Source organism: Symsagittifera roscoffensis, chromosome 4 (genome assembly GCF_963678635.1).
Source record: "Symsagittifera roscoffensis chromosome 4, txSymRosc1.1, whole genome shotgun sequence".
Lineage (NCBI taxonomy): Eukaryota > Metazoa > Xenacoelomorpha > Acoela > Convolutidae > Symsagittifera > Symsagittifera roscoffensis.
In genome coordinates this window covers 34,744,140-34,771,373 of record NC_087065.1, presented here as the reverse complement: position 1 = coordinate 34,771,373, position 27,234 = coordinate 34,744,140, and the positions used below count along the sequence as shown (strand labels likewise).

Below are 27,234 nucleotides of genomic sequence, written 5' to 3'. Positions count from 1 at the left end.
TTGCGGACTGGTTGAACGGTCAATTCAGACCATTAAACGGAAGTTGGGAACCGAAAGATTAGATCCTAATTTTAAAAACTTGAAGTCAACATTACAACAAATCGTTGACGATATTCGGAAAACAAAAAATGCTACGTTAAAAACAACTCCTTTTGAGCTACACTATGGGAGAAAGCCTAATACGGAATTCTCAATAGCACGTGATAATGTGTTCATTCTCCTACTTAAGCGCAAGAACTGGAAAGAAACCTCTTAACACCGGAGCAGCCGTAAAGTCAGGACTACAGGCGGGATAGGGCTAAAGTTGTGCCTAGAGGAGCTTCGCACAGTCCGGACATTCCCTTCAAATTCAAGCCACTTTTTGGAGTGGGCAGTAAGGTAGCGGTCGTACAAGGCTGTGGAGAATCTTGCTAAGGCGGCGAACACTTGGAGCCAATTGAAACGGAATAGAGACGCGAGCTCCTTCGTGAACTGGCCGCCCGAAACAGTGACCTTGCTACCTCGTTGAAATCTGGGATCACAAAGGGGACGTTACGTTTCTACGATCACCTTAGAGATCCGCCAGCGCCAGCCGTATCGCATTCTCAGCGGGTGAATGTGTCATCTTCAACGAGGCCAAAAAGACTCTCAAATACACGTAAATTAGAAAAACTAATTTGCAAGATCTCTAAGAGTCAAAATCTTTCGAAAAGTGCTTGACCGGAACTCAGGAAAACCTCTATTCAAAATAGCTAAAAATCAAGATTACTCGTATTGCGGATCACACTTACATTACTGACAAGGAAAAACTCTATCGGAAAAATCATTTAAGCTTAAGACATAATTTTAAATACCCTAAGTTTTCAGCCACGCCTGACACAGTTGGAGAGAGACTCCAAAGACGGATTGCTCCCCGGCCTCACTCTCAACAATCTCCTTCACCGGTTCAGCGGCAAACCAGCGAACCTTTCAAGGGCAAGGTGACAAATCTTACTGTGGAGTCGTCAAGTAAGGACTCATTGATCACTTGACCACAGCTCGAGATAGAGGAGTCACCTGGTTCAGCGCCTCAGAGCGCGGCTCAGATGAATGATTCACCACAGACAACGACTATGCCACTGACTACGGCCACAGCTCCAGCATCGTCTACGGAAATTTCGGCAACGCCCCTTGAACTGTCCACTCAATCGGGGCCACAAACGTCAGCGGATGGTCAACACAAAGAGGTTCAGGGCTCGGTTACCACCGAACCTACTGAGGTCACTGATCAAGGCTTGCCTTTCCCGAGGACTAAAGAACAAGCTACACAATTCAAGAAGATAAGAATTGAGGAAACTGAAAAATGACTCTTAAACTTAAAACTTGCTCAAACTTCAGCATATCTTGCTTTAATGTTCGACTGTGTCGACTCTCAGCAGAGGCGATAGTGCATTACCATTTCATTCCTATTCGTTAAAATCAAAAATTTATACATTGATAAATTTTCTTTCAAGAGGAGGAAATGTCAGAGCCGACCTTCGGTACCTCACTCTATTCTATTTATTTATGTGTATCCTATATAACTATGTCCTATTATCTATTCATTATAGTGCAGTAATTTGACTCAAGGACATATCTCACCAGCCTATTCGTCTGTCACTTAAGAATGTGAAAACGGCAGTTGCGAAAGCCAGAGGTGTGATAACTAGTTAAGAAAGTTGACAATCTTTGTTCAATCTGGAAACGTTAACTCTATATACATTATTCTATTCTATCTATTTATATATCATATTTAATTCAATATTCGAATTTTATAAACAAATTTTCCCTTCACCAACTGAGGGAAATCTCATCCGTTAATCACTATTATCACTCATCCGTTAATCATTATTTCCGAATAAAAATCGCATAAATAATACTCACTTATCTGGCGATTTTTATTCGGAAATAAATTTAACCATCTAAGAATCAATTATATGGCAAGTTTATGGAAAGCGAAAAAATTAAAATATATATTGTGAAAAAAACCATTAAAATACTTTTATTTTATGTCATCTACATTGAATATGAAGTGTTTTTTCACTCCATATAATTGCAATATAATCTATTGTATTTCTCCATAGAAACCAACAAAAAATTCAGTTTAAATACCATGAAATGAAAATAAAATCAATTCTTCCCCATATATTTGCAATAAAAGTTTGATTTTGAGGAAGACTAACTTTCTACTTTGAAACAAAAACACAACTCATTGGTTAAAAAAATATTTTTACTAGTGTGTTGCAAAAATTTAGACTTTTTACATACTAACTTTGTAGCCTTTTTCTTTTGTTTCAGTATCTTAGCGCTTTTAGAAATCATGGTGCATTCAATATTCAACTTATTCCATTAGATTATTTGGAATTTTATTTCATCATGAGTTTCTTTCCAAAAGTTTCCGGCAAAATTTTCCAGAATTTTTCACTGGCATTATGATACCATGGTCGCGATGATCTTTTTTACTGCTCTTCTTTCCGGATTTGATTGCTTGTTTATGCTGAAACTAATCGCTCCCTATTGTGTTGGAGCTGAAAAATATCAAGAAGTTTCCAAAAAATTTAGCAAACTTAGAGTTTTTTTTCGGTTGTTTTTCATTTAATTCTTGGTCGCAATGATTATCTCCATAATCATTGCAACATGTAGGGCCGATGCTTACGCCGTTTTTACAAATTGCTGCAAATTCAAAGGAGCAAATTTTTTATTTAGCTTTTTTTGTTGCTCTTGTTTCCGGGTTTGATTGCTTGTTTATGCCTCAATTTATTGCTTCAAATTGTACTGAATTTGAAAACCATCAAGTAATTTTGAAAAAAATTAGCGGAAATTGAGTTTTTTTGGTGCCTTTTAGTGAATCAAAGGTAGCAATGATTAATTTCAGTTGCTCTCGTTTTTACATTAAAGTTCAAAAATTCAAATTTTCGCTTATAATGACTCATGTTTTAAATTAGATTTTATGGGAATTTTTTGACGACAAAAATTGGTTTCATAGCAATTATATTGCAAAAAAGTTGATTTTTTTGGGATTATATAAAGTAGATTTTCTTGGGATTATATGAAGATAAAAATAACTTTTGGATTATTCATAATAAATTACATTTGCAACAGTTTCGGAAATTTTTTTTCATTGTAATCTATTTTTATCCGAAAAACTTCGTTGCGGGTTGTTACTGCGACAAAATGTTCAGTGGTTATTCCGATCAACCTTTACAGTTTTCTCATGCAGTTTCAGGTTACGTAAAAAATTTCAAAAAAGGTCGCAAAAAAGGTTCATTTGGTCGCTGGATTGCTTTTCGTACAGTTCGTCTGCTAATTTTTTAAAATAAATATAATAATCTTCTATTTTGGCTAGAAATCTTACGATTCTTCTATTTGGTTGTATAAGAATGAATTCAAGTCCCTCGTTTTTTACATTCAAGGCTCACTAAATTTTTTAAAATCGAAAATAAGGATTGTGAGTCATTAAAAGTTATGTAATTTTTACAGCTAACGGTTTGACTGATTCGGAAGCTCGTTTAGAAGAACCAAAATTGAAAGTTTGAGAACAAAAAATATTTGATGAACAAAATTGAAAATACGGAAAGGAACAGGGAGAAATTTATATTTTTCAGGTTTAGTGCGGTGCAGAGGCTGAGCGTGAAGGGGGGCAAAGATGGAGCTGCGGATTATGATGTAATAGTGAAAGAGATTGAGTTCTACTTTGTCAACTTCCTAGTCTCCAAGGAACAGGTCAGCAGACTTGCACATTCAGTTTGGTGTTTTGAATAACCTATCGAAAACAGGCAACAGATTTAGTGAAGAAACAAGGCAGCACTACCAAGTTAGTCTCGGAGAACTCGCTTTGAATGTTCTGAATGCTTCAAAAAGTTTTCAAAAAAAATTGAGTGACAAAATACAGTGCTGGTTTAAATTAACCGGACAAAACGCAATAAACTTGAAATTTAAAACGCATTTTTCTCAAATTGGGTTGAGTTTAGGTGAAAACTTATGAATACAAAACTTGCTTAAAATTTTAGCAGGATTAATATGGTGTATTTTGTTTTGCGAAATTCGGGCCCAAAATTTTACCCCAAAATGGGTCATTTTGGCTTTTCTTCGTTAATCAAAAATTACGCCGAAAATACCCAGTCGATCAGAGATATCACTATATCAAAGTGAGCCCCTTACGTAGCTCAACAAACTTTATGGAGGGTATTTTTTCCAAAAAAAATTGCAAATTGTTGAAAAAAATTTTTAAAATAAAAAGTTGGTATTTTGTATAGTAAAACGACCTTTTTTGTCCATCAAACAAAAATAAATTAACTTATACAATATTTTGGAGATTATATCCTTCTTTAAATTTGTTGGACTACGTAAGGGGTTGTTGGACTACGTAATATTAATTCTGCTAAAATTTTAAGCAAGTTTTGTTTTCAGAAGTTTTCACCTAAACTCAACCCAATTTGAGAAAAATGCGCTTTGTCCGGTTAATTTAAATCAGCACTGTAGTTGTAAGAGTTTAAACCCAAATTAGCTTGCTAATTGCGTGTTCGACTATCAAAAAACACAAACTTTTCTTAATCAGTCAAAAGCGGCCAAACTAAACAAAAGAGATCTGAAATTAACTCAACTTAACCCAATAACCGAACCGACTGAAAAATAATCAATACGAACCGAAACAACAATTACGAACAGACTTTTTCGGTGCTCATTCACGTGATAATGCTGACTTCTGATTGACTTCATGTAAGAGAAATCTGCAGCGATTCCATCCGACTCTAGTTTAAAGCTGATTTAAATTATCCGTACAGAATGATTAAAATTTGAAATTTAAATCGCTTTTTTCTCAAAATGCGTAGATTTCAGCAAAAAAAAATGACGTAGACCAAACTTGCTTAAAGTTATAACAGCATTAATATGGTGCAATTTGTTATGCAAAATTTGGGCTCAAAAAACTACACCAAAAACGATCATTTTTGGCTCTATTGAGTCAATCAAGAATTACTCAAACCTATTTGTTTATTTACCGACAAAACTATATCACTGCAAGTTCCTTACGTTCAACAAAATTTAAGAAGGGTGTTATCTCCAAACGTGTATGATATAATAGAGATATAACTTTGTCAGTAAGTAAACAAATAATTTTGAGTAAATTTTGGTTGACTAAACAAAGCCAAAATGATCGTTATTAGGGAACATTTTTGGGCTTAAATTTTGTAAAACAAATTGCACCATATTAACTCAGTAGAAAATGTTTAAGCAAAATTGGTCACGTCAAACATCAACCCAATTTTAGAAAAACGCATTTTAGATTTCAAGTTAAATTGATTTCTCAGGATAATTTAAATCAGCATTGTAGTCAGTTTCAATTACCGCATTAAAACTTTTACTGCAGAGCACATATCTGGATAATCTTAAAACTATTAAGGAATTAGTCGGATCTGTGTTTTTTGAGCAAATCCAGATACCAAGTTTAAAATTTGAACTATGTAGGTCCAACGGTCTATCCTATAAAAGCTCTTTCAGTTGTGATTGGAGCTAGAAGTAAGTACTCCTAAATGTTTTTTCAATGTTTTAAAAAACAAGTAGATACTGTAGCTTTAACTTTCCTTTAAAAGAGTGTTTTAGATTTTTATTGCTGTTATAGCCCTTTAAAATTTGTAAATTTGTCTAATTTGGGACAATTAACGCGTGATATATTTCGTGCAATTAATGCGTAAGCGAACATTTGATCCGTCTTAGAAATCATTTTGTATTAAATGAAGCAGGCCAGCGAAATACATCACTTTGTTCTCGCAGTGGAATTTTCAGGGCTTGCTCTGCAAATAGTACAAAAATGTCCATAGATTAAATTGCACAAAATTTTGTTACGACTTGAAAAGAAAATAAGGGATAATTATGTGATTTTTTCAGACAAATTTTGATTTGATAAATCAGCGTTGTTGACTGAAATGGTTGGCGTTGTTGAAACTTTGAGGTCAAGTTTTAAAAAAATCATCTGTGACACATTTGTGTTAAGTTATAGGGAATTGAAAGTTGCTGAGTTGGACTTATAACACGCATATATTGCAATCGTATTACTGTAAAGTGAAGCAGGTCATTTAGTCTTATTTTTAGGATCGGACACGCTACATACGCCATTTTGGACTTCACTCAGTACAAAATGAGGAAAAATATAGAAAAAAATTTTTTCTTTTTTTAAAATTTTTTCAACCAAGTTTTCTACCAAATTTTTAAAATTTATCTTCCACTGGAATCAGAATGGATTGAAATAATTTAAAAAAAAAAAAAAAAATTCTTCCATATTTTTCCTCATTTTGTACTGAGTGAAGTCCAAAATGGTGTATATAGCGTGTCCGATCCTGAAAATAAGACTTAATGACGTGATTCACTTTACAGTAATACAATTGCCATATATGCGTGATTTAAGTCCAACTCAGCCACTTTCAATTCCCTATAACCTAACACAAATCTGTCACAGATGAATTTTTTAAAACTTGACCTGAAAGTCTCAACAACACCAATCATTTCAGTCAACAACGCTGATTTATCAAATCAAAATTTTTCTGAAAAAATCGCCCAATTATCCCTTATTTTCTTTTCAAGTCGGAACAAAATGTTTTGCAATTTAATCTATGGAAATTTTTGTACTACTTGCACAGCAAGCCCTGAAAAATTCAACTTCGAGAACAAAGTGATGTATTTCGCTAGCCTGCTTCATTTAAGATAGAGTTAATCCAATTTCCTAGACCCACTCTGGAAAAAACCCACATCCAGAACAGAACAATGTGGAAAAAATTGCAATCGGGAGTAAATTGAGTTGAAAATTACCACAAAATATATATAAATTTTGTTTTAAAGGCGCAAGCGAGGGTCAAAATTCATTTTTACTTTTCAATTTGAAGACAAGACATGATCATGAGGAGATATTTGTCTTTCTGTCGTTGTTTTGGACTTTTTGTATAGAAGTTCGTCCACTGTTGCCCTGACTCGAATTTGTGATGAGGACAATTTTTCATCATGCCGCAGGATATCGTGATCCACTGTGTCGAATGTTGTAGCAAATTCTTAGCAGCTAGGAGAATACATGAGGCTGATTTAAATTATCCGGACAAAGCAAACAAAAATTGAATTTTCAAATGCGTTTTTCTCAATTTGGGTTGAGATTACACAAAAAATGAAGAAAACAAAAGTTTCATCAGATTTAATATGGTACCGAAAGTTTCTCCAAAATTCTCAATCAAAACTTCACCCCAAAAACTCTGCTGAAGATACTTTGTTAATAGATGAGAAAACTATATCACAAGAAGCTTCTTACACATTAAAACAAAATTCTAGAAAAATTAACTCTCCAAAAACCTGTATAAATGAAAATATTTTTGCTTGGTAGTCGAGATTGTGAACAGTCGGCACAAATTTTTGGAGATTTAACTTTTCTAGATCTACGTTGGGATTGTAATAGGCTTCTTGTGATCCAATTTTGTTCCGACTTTCTAAACAAAAATAACGGCATATTTGTGCTCGGGGTTGTTTTTTTCTTCAGACAACTTTCGACTTTTTAACTAAAGGTTTTTGACTGATTTTTATATATTTATATTTATATATATATATATATATATATATATATATATATATATATATATATATATATATATATATATCATTTAAAAAGTATTGTTTTCTTGAGCTTAAATATGCAGAGATATTTCACCAGTGATCAATTTTTGTTAAGTTATGGGGCTTTAAGATTGCCATTTTGGCCAATTTGGGACAATTAACGCGGGATATGTTTTGCGCTATTAACGCGTAAGCGAAGATTTAAAATGTCTTAGAAATCGTTCCAAATTGGTTGAAGAAAGCTTTTTTGTCTTAATTCATTTTTGCTAGCAGCCAAATCTATCACTTTTTTTATATGGCGTGGGGGATGATTTTCACAAAAATCTCAAATCTGAAAAAAAAAAATTTTCATGTTATTATTGCTCCATAGATCTTAAAAGGCAGTCCGAACATTCAGAACTTCGCCCTGAACTTCTCATTTATTAACAAAGTAGTTTCAGCGTAAGTCTTGATTATTTAAAAAAGCCAAAATTACCAATTTTTGGAGTGAAATTAAGTTTGAGAATTTTGGAGAAAAAAGTGCACCATATCAATTCTGATGAAACTTTAAGCAATTTTTGTTCTGCTTATTTTTTGCTTAATTTAAAACCAATTTTAAGAAAAATGCGCTTGAAATTTCGAACTTTGTTTATTTGTTCGGTTAATTTAAATCAGCACTGTAATTTGCTAAAGACATGATAACATAATATGTTTCTTTGTCAATGGCCCTCTAATTCAACCCAGTGTTTGTCCAAATTAGCTCACATGCAGGAAAACGTAGGCGTTGACAGAAGTGATGAAAAAAATTAAAAGTTTTGTTGTTTTAAAAGCCAAAATGACCATTTTTTGAGGTGAAACCTTGGTTGAGAGTTGCGGAAAAAAATTCGTTTGAAATTTCAAATTTTGTTTGTTTGTCCGATTAATTTAAATCAGCACTGTTCTTTGCTGTAGACATGTTAACATGGTATGTTTCTTTGTTAATGGCCAATTTAGTTCTCATCCCAATGTTTGTTCAAATTGGCTCAATTGCGGGAAAACGGAGGTAATGATGAAGTTTCTTTGAGTAAATTCAAATTTTTGTTCTTTAAAAAGTCATGCTTATTAGGGCAGTGTTATTGTGCTCTAAAACTGTGTTCTTAGAACTTCATTATTGATTTCGATCACCGCTGAAAAGGTTATGGTGGATTCATGTCCTATAATTTGCGGTTATGACTGAACATTTCTTATTCGCTATGAGTGAGCGGGTATGTATTGAATTTCTAAACAAATCCTTCCATTTTTACATTGACGTTTTGGTAAAGCAGAGTAAAAACGATTTCGTTTTATTTTTTTGCGGGTCAATTTATATACATACAATGTCTGTAGTCAATTTTAACGTCTTTCAACAAATTACAATGTCTGTCACAAATACCATACCAAGCACCGCAGCTATTGAAAAGGAGTACATAATAACCAATATAGCCGATACAAAATTAATGAACAATAGTTTTTTCGAAATCTAAAATTTTGAGCAATCATTGCAGTTTTTGAAAACAAAAAAAATCAGAATCAAAATGATCTGACTTCATTGTTGGAGAAATACACTCGCCAATTTCAAATAACGGTAAAATTTAGAATTTTTTCTGAAAACCATCTCACATGCACTGATTACACTAACACCATACCATAGTAATAAAAGATATCAAAAAATCGAATGTCTTGGTGAGTGTTAATAATTTGAATTAACCCCTTTCTTTGCTTGGGCTCATTCATTAGAGAAATCTCGTTGGAGAAGTGTTTCGTGACTGCAAAAGAAAAAAAAAGACTATTTAAAACTGACCCAAATGGAACACTATCGTCGTCAGTAGAAGACTTTCATTCAACTCAATGCCATCCACCAAAATGACGTGATAGAAGTACATAGGTAGCAAAATTACTAAAGGTCAACAATTCAGCCAGTAGTTATAGCGTTTCGTATTATTCCCGTCCTGTCAACTTTCAAACTTGAGCAAAAACATAATTTACAAAAAAAACTGGCTACGCAAAAGAACACTTTCATCGAAAAATAAAACCTCTTGAGAGAAAACCCAAAAAAGAAACTGGAGACAAGCTTTATCAGCTTGATCAGACTCAAGTAACCAAAATGGTTTCTCCTGTACGAGAGAACCCTTCTAAAACATTTTGTTGTTGATATATAGATTCGGTTAGTTATGGTTGGCAGGGTCAAGCGAGATAAAGTGATAGCCAAGCTCTAAGTGCTTATAAAATTAGTGTTTGTTATGAAAAACCCAGCGATGATTAATCTACCTAAAATTGTTTTTTGTTTTTTCGTAAAATACGATCTTAAGATACCATCGTGACCTGCTAAAATGAGAAATAGGTTGTTTAGACTCGTTATCCGCAGTAGTAGGTTTTTGCGAAACATGGTTGCATGATGACGAACCTTAAATTTATACTACCTTGATGCTTACCAAAAAAATCTCAACTCGCAACAGGCCAGGAAAAAAAGTTGGACGTATTGCGGCATTTGTGATACAACGTGCACACGTAGACACAAAAACTATCAAAAGTAAAATAGAAAATATGGTTTTTTCTTTGAGTGACCACACAGATAAAAAAATAAATCTGCATTTTGTACCGACCATCATCAACACTCCTTGGTAAGTTACTACAGGAGCGGAAACATTATGATTTTATTTAAATACCGCCGAGAAAAGCATCCTTTCATGCGGGGCTTTAACGTAGATATTCTTGATCAGCATTGAAATTAAGCGTTCGACTAATTTATTTTTTTGATATTTTTCGGACTTTCAGTTCAAAACTCATTACCAACCAGAGTTACCAGTTTGAGCTCATGCCTTGATCTTATTTATTAAATAAATTTTTAGGACAATGAAAACCGTTCAGAGTAAAATATGTGATCAGTATGCTTTGAAAGTAGACTTTGATATTAAATTATTTGAGAAAAAAGTCGGTACATTCGTTTTACGGAGGAAAATTGGCTGTTGTAAGAGCGATAACTTTCATTGCAAGCTCTTATTTGTCTCAAATCATATAATTGATAAAAATGAAAATCACCTTTTTGATTCATTGGTTAACTCGATTTTCGACGTTTTTTATAAATTTTGTCCGCTTGAAAAAATCATAATAAAAACAAAAATCATGGTTGAAACGTAAAACTAAAATCCTTTGCGATAAACGAGATAGGCTAGATAATTTATTTTTTTCAAAACATTAGAAAATTAACTTTTTCAGCATTGAATGTCAAGTGCTAAAGTTGTTTGTCTCAATTGACAGAACAGAAGGGCAATTATGACAAAAAAAAACCTTTTGATAACTCCAAATCTTTGTTTTTTGCCGTTAAAAATTTTCACGAGAAAAAAAAGAAAAAATTTTTTCCAATCGATTTGAATGAATTCAAACTGTTTTTGTTTTTTGTTGACATTGGAGAAAACTCGGCCGAGACACTTGACAATCAGAACCTTAATGGTTTTAGAGTTAAGCCGAACGACTTCTCTATTTTTCTAGCCGAGTTTTCAACAATCAAATTTTTTTTACCTTTTCATAAGAAGTGTTTCTACGAGTACCCATCAAAATTTAGACCAGTAAGCATTCTTTCAGCATTAAGAAAAGTTATCAAGAAAGCTTTTAAATTTTTTATTGAAATTTATTTTTAAGTTTAACATCCTTGCAGAGGAACAATTTGGTGCCAGGAAAAACCCTTGATTTTTCCACGCAATCATTATAGCAACAGAAATTATGCGATCATGCAAAGATTCAAAAACATAGGAATTAGATTGTTTTATAGTTGTTCAAAAAGCGTCTGACACTCTCGATCATACTATTCTGATGAAAAAACTATGAAGGCTATGGCTTTCGTGGTCTATGCGAGGAACTGATATAATCATATTTAACTGATCGTTGCCTATACTCATCTTCCAATGGAAAGAGTTCGGATATGCAACAGATAAAATAGGATATTCCAGAGGGCTCGGTACTTGGGCCGCTGCTGTTTCTACTTTACATAAATGACCTTTCTATTAATTCAAAAAACGTGAAACGTAGTCTTTTGCGGGTGACCTAGCGCTGTTTTGCACCAATAAAAATTTAACCGCAGTACAAGAATTCAAGGAAAAAATTAAAATATTGACTTGTAGTGCAAGCCAATAATGTAACAATTAACAAAAAAGTCAGGTAGCTATTTTTGGTCGGACAACCAAAAAAGGCGAAGTGTCCCTCGGAGTAATCGACAATACTAAGACGTCGTAATCGACAATTTTTTGAAATTTTATCCCCAAATATTGCTAAAAAATTTGGCTCTTATAAAGTTTTATTATATCAAACAAGGAAAAATTTTCGCTCGAGAATTGATAATGTTTATGTCAAGTCGTTTTTTTGTATGGCTTTCTAGCATATGGCAGCTCAACAAAAATTTTTGCAAAAATTTTCATTAATGCTAAAACGGGTATAAAGAACCAAATTTTTTAAAAGAATTTTCGAAACAGTGATGCCAAATTTTCATAAAGCCAGATATAAAACGGTCGTCGAAACCTTTCTCGGTCAACTACATACAGAAGTTATTGATCAGTTGCTTAAAAAATTTCTACTTTGTTTTAAACTAAAAACAATTTTTCCAAAGGAGATGCACAAGAGCTTGCCAATCAAAAACTCTCAAATTACTACAAGTAAGAACAAATGGGCTGAGGCTGCACAGGTTGTTCAGCCAGAGGATAAACAGATTTTTTCCAATTTTTTATACTCAAACAAAATGCTGCCTGAGAACAATTAAGGATAAACTAAATGAATATATACAGGTATATAATTGAGAACTGTTTTGTGATAGACAATTCCGATATACATGAAATCATTTTTTCTTGCTTTTTAGTATCTTAAACCTCGTGTTTTTTTTAGTTTTTCAGGGTGTCGCCTCAATGAGCCTCAGGCATTTTGCGCGATCGCTGTGAGTTAAATACTGTATAAGTATATTTTCCCAATAAATAATTCCAATTCAAATCCGCTTCTTGTTAAATTTCGAACTTGAGAAAAAATTGAATTTACAAAAGTAACTGGCTACGCAAAAGAACACCTTCATTATGAAACAAAAATGCTTCCGGTTAAGGAGCACAATGAAATGTTAATAAGCAGATAATTTCTAATTGATTGACAACATACACAAACAGAGTGATCACCATTTAACCCAAATGTTGAAACTTATCAAGCCAAAAACGACTCAGAACATAAAGAAATTCTTGAGGAACATGATTTTTTACATCCAATCATTACAAAGAATCTAAAAACAACACACACTTTTTACGTTAAACACTGCATTTTAAACATTATATTCTAGTTGTAAGTCTTTATAGTTGTATGACTATCAAAAAAATAACCTACACTAATGAGGTAAGACTTTGCATTTTAAATGTTGTACAGCCGAGAGGTCATGAAAAAAAATGTTTAACTACATGGAATTTGTTTGTATAACTACATAAAATATATGGAATTTGCATGACTAACATTTTCGTGTAGGGAGTTCATCTGGGATTGTTGATGCATCCACTGGTAATAGTGCAACTCGAAATCTTATAAGAATTTTATAACTTGTAAGATTGAGTTCGTAAACAGCTGCTTTACCTGTTTTAAGAGCGGATGCCAACTTGACCCTAATCATTTATATGTATTCTATGTTTAGACGAAGAGGATGGAGAGCATCAATGGACTGGCCGATAGCTGTCTGGAGAACTTCGTCCTCACTCAGTTGGGTAAAGACAGTGGGGGCATCTTGCTCACTATACGCACTGACTCCTCCCCCGAGGCACGCAACAAGGCTGCCAAACAGGTATCAATTTCACGTCTGCAAAAAGCGTGCTTATTTACGTGGTTTATGATGCTTCTCATAAGTTTTTCGAAATAATTTAGGTTTTTGTCATTTTCTGCATTATCCTTCCCCTTTTCTTCTCTGATTTTGAGCCTATGCAGGAGGCTTAAGTTTTGAATTAAATAAATCAAACGTTGGATATTTTGTTTAGCCAATTGCATACAAATTCTCCCCCCTGGAGTTTCAGTTATTTTTATTGATTTAATATTTCGATCATTGGCCCACTGTTTTTGATCCACTTTGCTACTAACCGTACTGAAATTTAGAATTACATTCAATTCTGGACGTCGAAATTTCGTACAAATTTCACATCTAAATCAGTCCTGAAGCATGTCACTTTTTTCCCTGTACATGTGTAAACCAGACATGTACAGTACAGACATGATAACTATGGAAAAAGTAAGATCTTGAGTCAGATGTGATCAGATATAAAGTATAACTGAGACAGGCCTGATCACACCTGGCCCAGACCTGAAGCAGACATGGTCATATCTGACTGTAAATGATCATATCTGGACCAGTAATGATCATACCTGACTTTACATGATCATACCTGGACCAGACATGATCATACCTGATCGACCAGACCTAATAATACATGATCATACCTATATCAAAAACGCTTTTTAAAAACTCTGTAGGCCAAAATTCAAATTATCAACTGATCAAACAGAACAATATTAAAAATCTGAAACAAAATGATGCAATTATATCTGAATTATTTCAAAATCAAATACGCTCATAAATAGAAGTTATACGCCTGCGCAAAATCAAGCAGTCCTTAAGATTCATCTACAGCCTCTTTGTGGTTGGTTGAGTTCAGAGAGTGAGTTACCTGCTGAGCCCCCTACTGCCCCGTGAAGGTTCCTGTTATGGCTGAGGCTACGGTTGGGTAGGCTGGGTGTCACACCTCATCTCGTCCTCGCCTCTGCTGCAGCTCATCTTTCTGTCGCATCTCGCAGCCCATGGGAGACACTTCTTGCCCCAGCATTAGAAGTCGCTAGCCCCTTCTCGTCTTCGCACCTCATCTCGTCCTCGCCTCTGGTGCAGGTCATCTTTCTGTCGCATCTCGCAGCCCATGGGAGACACTTCTTGCCCCAGCATTAGAAGTCGCTAGCCCCTTCTCGTCTTCGCACCTCATCTCGTCCTCGCCTCTGGTGCAGGTCATCTTCTTTCGCATCTCGCAGCCCATGGGAGACACTTCTTGCCCCAGCATTAGAAGTCGCAAGCCCCTTCTCGTCTTCGCACCTCATCTCGTCCTCGCCTCTGGTGCAGCTGATCTTTCTGTCGCATCTCGCAGCCCATGGGAGACACTTCTTGCCCCAGCATTAGAAGTCGCAAGCCCCTTCTCGTCTTCGCACCTCATCTCGTCCTCGCCTCTGGTGCAGCTCATCTTTCTGTCGCATCTCGCAGCCCATGGGAGACACTTCTTGCCCCAGCATTAGAAGTCGCAAGCCCCTTCTTGTCTTTGCACCTCATCTCGTCCTCGCCTCTGGTGCAGCTCATCTTTCTGTCGCATCTCGCAGCCCATGGGAGACACTTCTTGCCCCAGCATTAGAAGTCGCAAGCCCCTTCTCGTCTTCGCACCTCATCTCGTCCTCGCCTCTGGTGCAGCTCATCTTTCTGTCACATCTCGCATCCATTGGAGACACTTCTTGCCCCAGCATTAGAAGTCGCAAGCCCCTTCTCGTCTTCTCACCTCATCTCTTCCTCGCCTCTGGTGCAGCTCATCTTTCTGTCGCATCTCGCAGCCCATGGGAGACACTTCTTGCCCCAGCATTAGAAGTCGCAAGCCCCTTCTCGTCTTCGCACCTCATCTCGTCCTCGCCTCTGGTGCAGCTCATCTTTCTGTCACATCTCGCAGCCCATGGGAGACACTTCTTGCCCCAGCATTAGAAGTCGCAAGCCCCTTCTTGTCTTCTCACCTCATCTCTTCCTCGCCTCGGGTGCAGCTCACCTTTCTGTCGCATCTCGCAGCCCATGGGAGACACTTCCTCTCCCAGCATTGGAAGTAGCAAGCCCAAAAATTGATGTTAAGAGGCTTTACCGCAGTTCTAACAAACAAATGTTGAAGAAAAAGGCGTGTCATAGTCAAGTCTGACCATGTATAGTCATATCTGACAAGGTATAATCTTGTCTGACCAGGTATAGTCATATATGACAAGGTACAGTCTTGTCTGACCAGGTATAGTTATGTCTGACCAGGTATAGTTATGTCCGACCAGGTATAGTTATGTCCGACCAGGTATAGTTATGTCTGACCAGGTATAACCTTTTTTGACCAGATACCAGATATAGTTATGTCTGACCAGGTATAGTTAAGTCTGACCAGATATAGCCATGTTTGACCAACATGTTTGTATATAGCCATGTTTTGTCACAGGGTCTTCAAAATTGTCTTGTATTTTTAATCTGGTCGATCTAGAAAAAAACTGTCCGCAAAGCTTAATAAACGGTCCGCACATTTTGCTAGAGGCACTGTAAAATATTTAATGAGCTAGTAATAACAGGCAGGGGCGGATTTAGGATTTTCTCGAGGGGGGGCGGATTTTCAAAAAAATTTCGAAAATTTTGTCGACCTTTTTTTTAGGTCAACCAAATTGATTTTTCGAGCTCTCCCAAAGCACTGTTTTGTCTCTATTTTGGCCAAATTTTCTGCGCCGCACTCAAAATTTTGAAAAAATAGGCTAAAAAAGGCGTTTTTAGGCACTTTTTGGAAAATTTTGACCAAAAAATTGCGTTTTTTCGGCGCGCGCTCCCCCCTCAAAATTAGTATATATTGGCGCCAAAGGCGCCTTTAGAAAAACTTTAAGGTTGGTCAGCCAAAACTGTATTTCTTAAAAGTATCAAAGGGGGGACCCTTTGGGTCGGCAGGGGGTCGAATCCCTGAGGGGGGGGGGGAGGCTTCCCCCCCTCTCCCTAAATCCGCCCCTGATAACAGGTAAGCAAACATGTTTATTTACAATCATCGTAACAGCCAGTGAGCTCTAACTTAGTCTGAAAACTAAAAAAACTTCGCACCAGTAAATGAGAAAATTTCCTTGATTTCATTTCCAACTCGCGACATAGAGGGATTTAAAAAAAAGAGTTTTTGTAAATTCTGTCTTATTTCACTGTAACGTAAATTATTGCTGTAAGCTTTTTGCAATAGTCCAAAAATACTGGCCCAATTCTGATCCAAATCCAGCCTACTAGCAGGTGGGACTGTGAGCCGAATAGCATGCCCATGAAAAAGAAATCAGTTTACCCGCGCGCTATTTCTATTATAATTTGACAGAGTACACTTCACCAGATTTAGGAAGGATGATTTTCTCCCCTCAGGGAGTCGGGCTCTCTCACCAACCAAAGGCCCCCCTGCGGTATTAATTTAAGACATCATTTTTCGGCAAACCGACCCTTACAATTCTAAAAGCGCCTTCGGCCCCATTATATGCCTATTTTGAACGGGAGCGCTTTTTTTTAATTTTTCAAAAAAAAAACGGCATTTTTACCTGTTTTTTTATTTGCCTGCGGCGCAAAAAAATTTGTCAAAATAAGCTTTTTATAGTGTTCTAGGAGCACTCGGAAAATCAATTTAGACAACCTAAACCAATCAGAATTTTTGAAAATCCGCCAGTTTTTCCTCATCACAAATCATTGACAATTGATTATAATCAAAATGAAGGAAAGTTGAAACTGCTAAATAGACCATTTTAATCCAAACCGCTTATTACACAAAAAAAAATCCCCAAGCGGGGCGTCAAAAATTTTTTCTGAACAAACAATTAACTCCGTAAAAATGTCAAGATTTTTGATGCTTTCCGAGTTTCACTGCATAATGTGATCATACTGTGATCATAATATGCAAAATTAATAAGTTCAAACTCGTTTTTCTGAGATAGCGCTAACTTTAGACAACGTATTGTGAGATATTAGATTGCTTGGAGTTTCACAGACAATTTCCGGTGTGATGTGATTCTCACTTTATATTTGCATTTACTGCAACTATTACGTAACTTGCTAACAGGTCACTTACTTATGACCTTCACTTTGACAATCTCTCCGGCGGAGAGAATGCTCTCTCACTAATGCTCTAATTCACTTTTGTTCTTTTATTCTTTTAATTGTATAAAGTAGATTTAGCTACAACAAAGAAACATTTTATCATAGCAAAGTCAAATAACGAATCTAACGTGAGAGGAATACCTCCATTTTGGCAGAACCATACTGTGGATCCGCCAATTCCCCGGGAGGAACGGAGCGATCTCTTTCATTTAGCTATTATCTCTAAAGAAAACATGGATATCATAAACTTAATAAATTCTTCGGAAAGACATTATCCTCAACCTCCAAATTTGGAAAATCCGACGGACAGCGAATTGTATTACCAAAGAAAATCAAGAATCGACAGGAATATACAAGAAGAAAGACGTTACGATGAGGAGGAAACGGTATCCATTAAAACAGAAACCAAGAAATTTAATGGAATGAGAATGGACGAAGTTGATAAAAAATTACGATCAATCTTGTATCTCGCACTACGAAATGAAAAAAAAAGAAAAATCGGACAAAAGTTTACAAAGATAAAAAAAACTTCAAATTTCATTTAAAAAGTTTTGGGAATTCCTAGCAACCGCTTTCGTCAGAAAGACAAATGTCACATTTGAACGTCACAAATTGTTAAATTGTAAACAACGCGACAGAGTATCTCGAACAACTTTGGGGAGCCCTAGCTGAAATGGCCAAAAAGTGTGACATAGCCGCAGGAGAAGAAGAATGGATCAGGGATATTTTCATTAAAAACATGAAAAATTACGACATCCACCGGAAACTCTTAACCGAAAATCTACCTCCACGAGAAGCACTGAACGAAGCACTCATCGATGAAAAGGGAATTTTAAACCACTTGAAACTCACAAATAATTTAAAATCCAACGGATCAACTGCACATAGACCACACAACCATTTTACTGTAAACAGAGAACCAACTCTGAATTTAGAAAGAAGTAACACCTGCATGAAATGTGGCGGGACCTTTTCGAAAGGACACTTAGCGGTTTGCCCTGCAAAGGATACTACTTGTACATCCTGTAAATATAAAGGCTATTTTACCAAACTTTGTAAATCTCATCGCAAAAATGTAAACAATGTAAACACCCAAATTGTAGATGATACAGATTTTAATCCGTCGGATCACCCAGATGTAAATAGCGACCATGCAAATAGAGAATTCTGCGACGTCATAAACGCATGGTTGGAATCGAGACAAAGTGAAAACGACAATTACTCTGTATTAAATGTCACTCCAATTTTCAACGATGACGGAAAGGAACTAAAAAACCTACTGAATACTGGCCTCGGGAAAGATAACAAGTAATCTTAAATATACAAGTGGACTCAGCTAGCCCGGTTAGTTTTCTCAAGAAGAACGTACTACATGAATTGAGGCTTTGAGATCCGTATTTAAAAATCTATCCGATGGACAAGGCAACCAAGGATGTATACTGTGGATTTACAGACAACGCCATTAGTTATTCTGGAAAATTTATACTTCCGATCTTCTCCAACGGTTGGTCACACGACGACTGCCACTTCTTTGTGACCGAGGGACACGAGCAGAACATCCTCGGAAACGACAACCTACCCAAAGTGGGGATAGAAGTTTCACAGAAGTGTTTTCCACACTTCCAGACAAACCAGATGTGTAAGTCCATAAATTTTATCTGACCAACAGATAAAGAAAGAAAAATTACAAATATTTCTTAATCATTCAAAAACTTATTCCTTCGGATCGGAAAAACAGAAAATCAGATGAAAGTTACACATTTTCACGAACCATTAAAACCTATCCAACTAAAGGGAAGACGAGTCCCCCTCCACTTACTGGACTCAGTCAAAACTGAACTTAACAGGTTAAAACACGAAGGACAATTTAAAAAACTAGAAAACTGCGACGAAGATCGTTTTATTAGCCCAATCGTCATTACTTGCAAAAAAGACAAATCAATCAAGTTGGCTCTGGATTCAAAGTTCATTAACAAACAGATATACAAGAATAAATACCAGATGCCGAATATTCATGAATTGGTAGACAATGTAGCAGCACAAATTGCATATGATTCCGTTGGAGAAGTATGGTTTACAAACTTAAATTTAAAAAAATGCATACAGCCAACTCGCTTTAGACCAGCAATTTACCAGCAATCAATGTAATTTTAATACAGTGGGCTGCGATATCACTGGCACTTACAAATTTTTAACTGGCTTTTACGGTTTAGGCGATATGCTTAACAAATTCCAAAGAGTAATGGACTCAACGTTAGGGAATATTCCTTTTACCAATTGCTACTTGGATGATATTTAAATCGCATCCAAAGAAACTTTCTTAGACCACAAAAACGTTGTAATAAAACTTTTATCGACATTAGACGAATATAATTTCGCAGTTAAATGGTCAAAGTCTATTTTTTTTCAAAAAGAAGTCGAATGGTTGGGATTTAAAATCTCAAACACAAGAATCTCACCTTTATTCGACAAAACAAAAGCGATAAAGGATCTACCTATTCCAAAAAATCTGAACAATTTAAGATCATTTTTCGGATCTATAAATCAGTACATTAAATTTGTTCCGAATTTAGCTTCCTTAGGAAGCCCACTCAGAGCTCTGTTAAATAAGAAATCGATATTCCAGTAGAATTCAGATCATACAAAAGCATTTGAAAAAATCAAACAAGAAACCATCAACCTCGCGGAAAATACTCATTTTGACGTAAAACGTAAGACTAGAGTCAAAACAGACGCTTCACACAATGGATTGGTGGCCTCCCTTGAACAACTCCACGGGAGTGATTGGAAAACGATTTCTTTTGCCTCGCGGTTTTTAAATCCTCACGAGTCAAAATATTCCACTAACGAACTCGAACTGTTAGGAGTCGTCTGGGCGGTCGAACACTACAAAAATTACCTTTATGGATCAGATTTAGAAGTAATCACAGATCAAAAAGCCTTGCTATCAGCCCTGTCAACAAATCACCGTAATGAAACATATCATAGCAGACTAACAAGATGGGTGGATAGGCTACTACCATTAACTTTACAATCAAACACCTCGCCGGAAAAAATATGGGTTTTACTGATTTAATTTCAAGAAATCCATCCGGAAAAGCGTTACCAATATCATGAAGAAGAATTTGTAGTAGCGAATATTAATAAAAATAGTAAATCAATCAATCCGTCGGAGAACGAAAGAAAGACATTGGTTCAAGTTTGGAAATTTCCGGTTACGCAAAATTACGTAATTAACTTATAGCATCAGTACTAAAACTGATTAACTTTTTTTTTCCAATTTGTTCATCTTATCACTTCAGAACTGAATTTTGTACATCAAATTGCTTTCCTACGGATTATTCCAACACAAATTCTTTAATTATTTCCATTTCTAACCCCCCATTTTTTTTTATTTCTAATTCCTAATTGTAGATTAAATAATTCATTTGTAGATAAAAAAATGGTAGATACTGTTAATATGGAAAATAATAAAATTGTAAGGAATCCGTCTACATCTGGTATATCAATATCTTTAGATTTACTTTTATTGAAAGATCATCAGAATCTTGTAAATAAATAACGCCAAAATTTGATGTCGCCCGATCGTCCCTTGGATTTAAATACTCTTTTTAACGCCAGGCTTGTAGCTATTCTAACTGAAGACGACCCTATGTTGAGCCTTATTGTAGTAGCACTTCAAAATAAAGTTGAGACGATTAATGCGAACTTCTCTTATTTCAAACACTTTACCAGAGACTTACACGAATCTGACGGACTATTGTTCATGGATGGCATACTTCTTATACCGTTTACCCTGAGTAACGCGATGATGAAGACTCTCCATGAAACCCATCTTGGCCAATTTGTAATGAAGTATTTGGCCCTATACATCTGGTGGCCCCATATTAACAAGCAAATTTACTTCCACTGCATAAACTGCTCAGAATGTACTATTACGGGTAAGAATTTGAAAAGTATAATTCCAAGTTCGCAGTTCAGTGAACTTCCGCCCCTACTAGAACCAAACGCAGAACTCAATTTAGATTTTGCTTAGCCATTAGATTCATATTGGGGGTCAAACAAATACATTTTACTTTGAATTGATCGATTTTCAAAACTTCGTTCGGCAAAAATTACCTCTTCAACCTCTTCAAAAACAGTTATCGAAGTTCTACAAGATTATATATTTTTACATGGCATTCCCTATTCAATTAGTGTCGACCATGCATCTTATTATACAAGTCAAGACTTTAAATTATTCTGCGACTCAAATAAAATTAAAATTAATTTTTGTACAGTAGGAGACCATCACTCCAACGGATTAGTTGAAAAACTTGTACATACTGTAAAAATTAAATTGTTAGCCATGCCCCAAGAAACACAAAAATATACATTACAAAACGATGTATCAAAAATTATCTGGAACTTACGATCCTCCTACCATTCAAAAATTAAATGCTCTCCCTTTGAAATTCATTTTAATAGAAAACCAAGTACAAATTAGAAACAACTGGCATCGGGTAAACCATCCATTGGAATTTTAGACAAAGGGAAATCCATACTAACTAAGGAAAGAGCGAAGAATTGGAATGCCGATGACAGAGTCGAAGACGGGTACGTGAACACCTTGATTCCAAAGAAGAATCTATCACCAACAGAGAAGGGTTACGACACGGATTACGCCTCCACCTCGAAAACTGCCATTACTAGAATACCACTGCAGAATCCGTTTAGAAATAAAATCTTACGGAAAACGAACGGGAGCATCAACGGAGACCTAATTTATAGGGAATTAAACAAAAAGATCATAAATTCGTCTACTTCGACAGTAGAACTATCCGACGGAAAAAAAATTGCTATACCTAAATCAAAATCGACTAACATTCGATCTTTTAAAGGCATTATTTCTTTCCCTTACTTTCCTAACCCTAATGTTGAGTAGGTCGGAAACGCGAGAACTCAAGACGAAAAATCAAAACCCGAAAGCCACAACTCAGGACCCGACATCAGATTGAACTAGGATCATCGGACAACATGACAAAGACATGTGTGTCGAAGCCCTCTTCAAAAGCTATTCGGAGACAACCACCCGGTCTAAAAAAACAACAAAACCTCCAGGTTACTTTGCTTCAGACGAATCTATGTTGATTCCCTCGGATATTTCGGATACTTGTGACTGGGAATGGATAGCGGGAGGTTTCCGATTTAGAGATGTAGCCAGAGAACGATTTATTTCCGACTCAATAAAAACTTCGAACCAGGAGCATACCCGTAGTTTTTGCGAACCCAACAATAACATTATATTTGAGATTTTAGAGGACATCACTAACCCAGAAAACGATCAACAAACACAATGCCCAATAAGCATCATTCCGGCGGAGACAGATCCGGTACCGCAGGGTCGGGAGTCATCCACGTCAGCCGAGGCCGCCACGATCGCAAAGGTGCTCGACTCACAGAACAGCTCGACTGCTCCGATGGAAGAAGATGCCACAGCAAACTTCGCGGTCTACGAAATTGTAGATTCTTCTGACGAGACCGCTCCCGCAACCGGGCTCCAAACTAATCCTGGTAACGTTTCTCCTATTATTGGCCGGTCTAGTAGAAATGTAGGTCCACCAAAGTTCTACGGCAAAAGATTCTTTATAGATGTTGTAGATCTAGCTCAATCGTCCTCTGGTTCGGCATCAAACCCGATCATCCTAGAAAACGGCCATAGCGATAAATGGGACCACATTAACAGCGAAACTCCTTTGGAAATCGTCACGATCGATTCGGAATCCTCCACACCTGAACAAATCTCTTCCTCATCAACAGACGAATCCCTAAGAATGGCGACTGATAATTTTGAAGAACAATCAGAACTTGATAGTGAACTTTTTAACTTAGAATTAGAAAACTTTTCAAACTGTTGTCGTAAGTGTAAATGATTATGCTTGGTCCATATTTGGCTTTGGTGCTGTTTCAATCTCATCTATTCTGCACACTAACCCTTCGGATTAAATTAAACTTTCTTATGTATGTACCGTACGTCGCCGTACTCCTCTCTCATGCAGAAATTGTTTTGCCCTAGAATGCGTTCATCATCTGGTCAACATAAACCTATGATGATTTATTTTCCTACCCCCTTATTGAACTATATCCGCCGGATATTAGACGTATTACTTTTGGATACTGATTTTGCAATTCACATAAAGATCCATTAATCGTATGAAGCCAGTTTCGTTAGTTTAGTTACAGTACACTATCGGTGTAGTAAATTAAAATTTTATTCCCCAAAAGAGGGAGAAAGGATGCAGTTAGTTAGTAATTAGTTAATTGTACAATTTAAAATTTTTCATGCTTAGAGGAATGATGTGATTCTCACTTTATATTTGCTTTTACTGCAACTATTACGTAATTTGCTAACAGGCCAATTACTTATGACCTTCACTTTGACATTCTCTCCGGCGGCAATCTCCACTCTCACCCATTCTCGTGTGGGGATGAGGGATAGCTCAATAGGTACTTGAGTGATGTTAAAATCATAAACCAGATTCTCCTATCAAACTTGAACGCCAAAGTTTTCAATATAAAAGCTCAAACTTTAACTTCAGAGTGAAAAAAGAATCAAAAAAACTGATGCACATAAAGCGACTTTTTTCTGTTCTAAATGAAAAAAAAACTGCTATTGCGTGCCATGTTAATTTTTTGGTATTAAGATACAATGCTAGAGCACCCAACCTGTTAATTTGCCTTACTCGATGTGAGACAATGGTGGCCCAAACAAAAATTTGCATTATATATTTTCTTATAAATTTCGATTTTTATTGTTTTTCAAAATACTCGATACACTTATAAAATGAACTTCAGTCCGTCAATCATCTACATACTTTTGTTGATGTTTTTTTTTGTAGCGCCTTGCCGTTGTTGCTTGGGGGAGGAGATAGCTCAATTGGACATTACGGGAAGAGGTTGCTCAACTGATTTTTGATTCACTTTAAAGATGTAATTTTAGATTCAGATTATCAAAAAATAAATTTTCTTGCAACATTGTTACCATTTTTTGTTCAAACTAAACCCCATTTCAGAGAAACTCACATTGAACCAGGGAACTCAGTTAAAAAATTCGTTTATCAGTTCATTTAAAATTAGCGCTGTAGGAGCTTGAGCTTGTTAGAAAACAAAAAGCAGTAAAAAAAATTGGTGAAAAAAAATGCGTAAAAAGTCTTCTTTCGTGAAATTTTTTATCGGAAAATTTTTGCTGGCATTACTAACATTTGACTTCAATTGATTAAAGATAAAAAATGCAGGAGAGTTCAAAAAATAGTTTTTTCTAAAAAAAAAGCTCTATTAAGCTTTTAAATGATACCAGAAAACTACTTATTGGAGTTTCTCAGCGACAATTTGGTAATCAAAAATTGAAAAAAAAGTTCTGAAAAAAAATGGAAAAAATTTTGAAAATTTGATTTAAATTCTTCTTTTTACAATTTTATTTTCGTTTTTGTATTTTTCTACAAAAACATTTTTTCAATTGGCTTATTTTACCTAAGTTCAAACATGCCTAATTTCAGTTTTCAGTTTTTATCAATTTATCACACCGCGCAGAAAAAAACGACATTAATTTGAAAAAAAAATTGAAAAAAAAAATTATGGTTAGAACATTCTGTCTACTTGCACAGTAACAGGCTATCCTTGCTTTTATATTCAGCTGATTATTAGGCATCTTTCTCAATTATTTTGCTATCAAATTATTCACCTACAAAGGAATTTAATATTTAGATTCCCCGCTATTTTTTTAATCCAAACTCTAAATTTCCCAGCTGAACTTCTGATGCATACAAATTGAATTTGTGCGAAAAATTGCCCGCTAAATATGCAAATTGTCGAGCAAACTTTTAATATAACAAACGATGTTTTGGATTGCCGAAAAATAAAAGTCGCTTCTAGCAACACTTTGTTATGGACTAGAATTTTCCCACAATTTTGAAAAACTTGGTTGTTGAAAAGATTCGTTTCAGCTGGTTGAAGAGGGAAAAAAAGAATCGGGGATTGCATCAGCCTTGCAGAAGTACCTGGACAGAACACAGGAGTTGGGACTTGCAATGGTGGACAAAATGTGTGAGGTGGTCAAGGCCAGGAATCTAGTGTCGTGAAAAAAACATCCATAGACTCGATAAACGAGAAACAACCTCACGCTAATATTCTTTCGAGCGCTCATAAACCTCATTTATGGATTGGACTTTTTATTTCGACGAGTTCATTACCTTCGCATTACATCCTTAATTTTTAATCATTTTTTCCTTTAAAGAATATCATTCCGACATATCGTTGAAAATAAAATATATTCCTTGAACAATTTTGGCTTTTCAAATGTTAAATTTTACTTGTTTGTAGGATAGCTTATTCCGATGGAAAAAATGTTCGAGAAATTTTTTAGTCAAATAGTAGTCGCTCACTTATTTAGATCTGTTCATCCTAAAAACGCATTGTCAAATTCATAAATTTGTTTTTCTTCTAGTTTTTTTCCGTTTGAAAAAAGAAGAAGTTGGGAGATAGAGAGTCTAGGATTAACATAGAGAATCATTTTCAAAATGAACAGATCTAAAAGTGAGCGACTACTACTTGACTAAAAAACTTCTCGAACATTTTTTCCATCGGAAAAAGCTATCCCACCCTTTTGTAAAATTTAACTTTTTAAAAGCAAAATAGAGTAATCTAGGAACAAAAGCATGCATATGATGGAATCCGTTTAATTTAAGGTTTGGTTTTATTTAGTTCGCCCCTACATGTTAGTTCGTATCAGTGGCATTTTATATAGGTTTCAGTTGCTAAGCCTCAAAAAAATGTAGGTAGGTCCACACGACTTAGAGTTGCAAATGCAGCCTTGTTTTCTCATCTGCTTCAATTTTCTTCATCCCTTAACCGTCTCAACCTTTTCTGCGGTTAGCAGTTTACTACAGCATTTATTTAGCAAACATAAGAGGTGGGAAGTTACCCGCAATGACAAAAAGGAGTTTAGATCATTTTTAGCAAGAAAAATGTATGTAAGCTAAATTGAGATCAATTTTTGTATGAAAAAAAGTATCTGAGTTCAAAAGAAAAGGTTAAAAATGATTTGGATCAATTCAAAACCAATTTATATCTTAAAATTAAGCTAAACGAACTATCCGAATTGTATTGAATTCATTTTTCACAGTCTTTATTTGTCTTTATTTTTAGGGAGATTAGAACGGACTTTAAATGATTTGATTTATTATATACATTTTAATATACTCCCTACCAACGCTATCAAACTGCCATAGCATCCGGTAGCGTTTTACAAAAACCAAATAGTTTTAAAAAACCAAAATTCACTTCAATTTGAAATGATTTAAATCTCTACTTACGCTTTAATAAGACAGATTACATCGCGCAATAAAAATCCAAAATTGGAATTTTGTAAAACCTAACCTAAAATTCACAAAAAATACAGATATCAGCATAATTGATCTCAGGTCATTAATAATTTTTGATTATTTAAAAAACTGTCAATTATGGCTAATAGGTTAAGTTAGCGATTTGTTCATTCAATTAAGTTTGTGTGTCCAGTTTTTAGCTTTGTTAGTTTCGTTCAGATTGATTGACTCAAAAAAACATGTCCAAAAATTAACCTTAACAAAAACTTACTGCTGGAAAAAACCATTCATTCAAAACCATATACTTTTTGTGAGGCACTACCTGAAATTTGTATCAATAAACTAGACCGGACTATTTTTTTTCGCTAAAAAAGTTGGAGAAGGCGTTTGGACAGCATATGTGCGTTTCAG

At 35.4% G+C, this 27,234-nt stretch overlaps 1 protein-coding gene across 1 annotated transcript in view; it reads left to right on the top strand.

Moving 5' to 3' along the window:
* LOC134845130 (uncharacterized) overlaps positions 1-25,784 on the top strand; it is a 31,171-nt gene extending 5,387 nt beyond the window's left edge. The window contains exons 2-4 of the mRNA XM_063862000.1: positions 3,603-3,720; positions 13,235-13,381; positions 25,447-25,784. Of these exons, the coding sequence (XP_063718070.1) occupies positions 3,603-3,720; positions 13,235-13,381; positions 25,447-25,581 (400 nt within the window). The 3' untranslated portion in view covers positions 25,582-25,784. The remainder of the gene's footprint in view (positions 1-3,602; positions 3,721-13,234; positions 13,382-25,446) is intronic.
* The last annotated feature ends 1,450 nt before the right edge of the window (positions 25,785-27,234 follow it).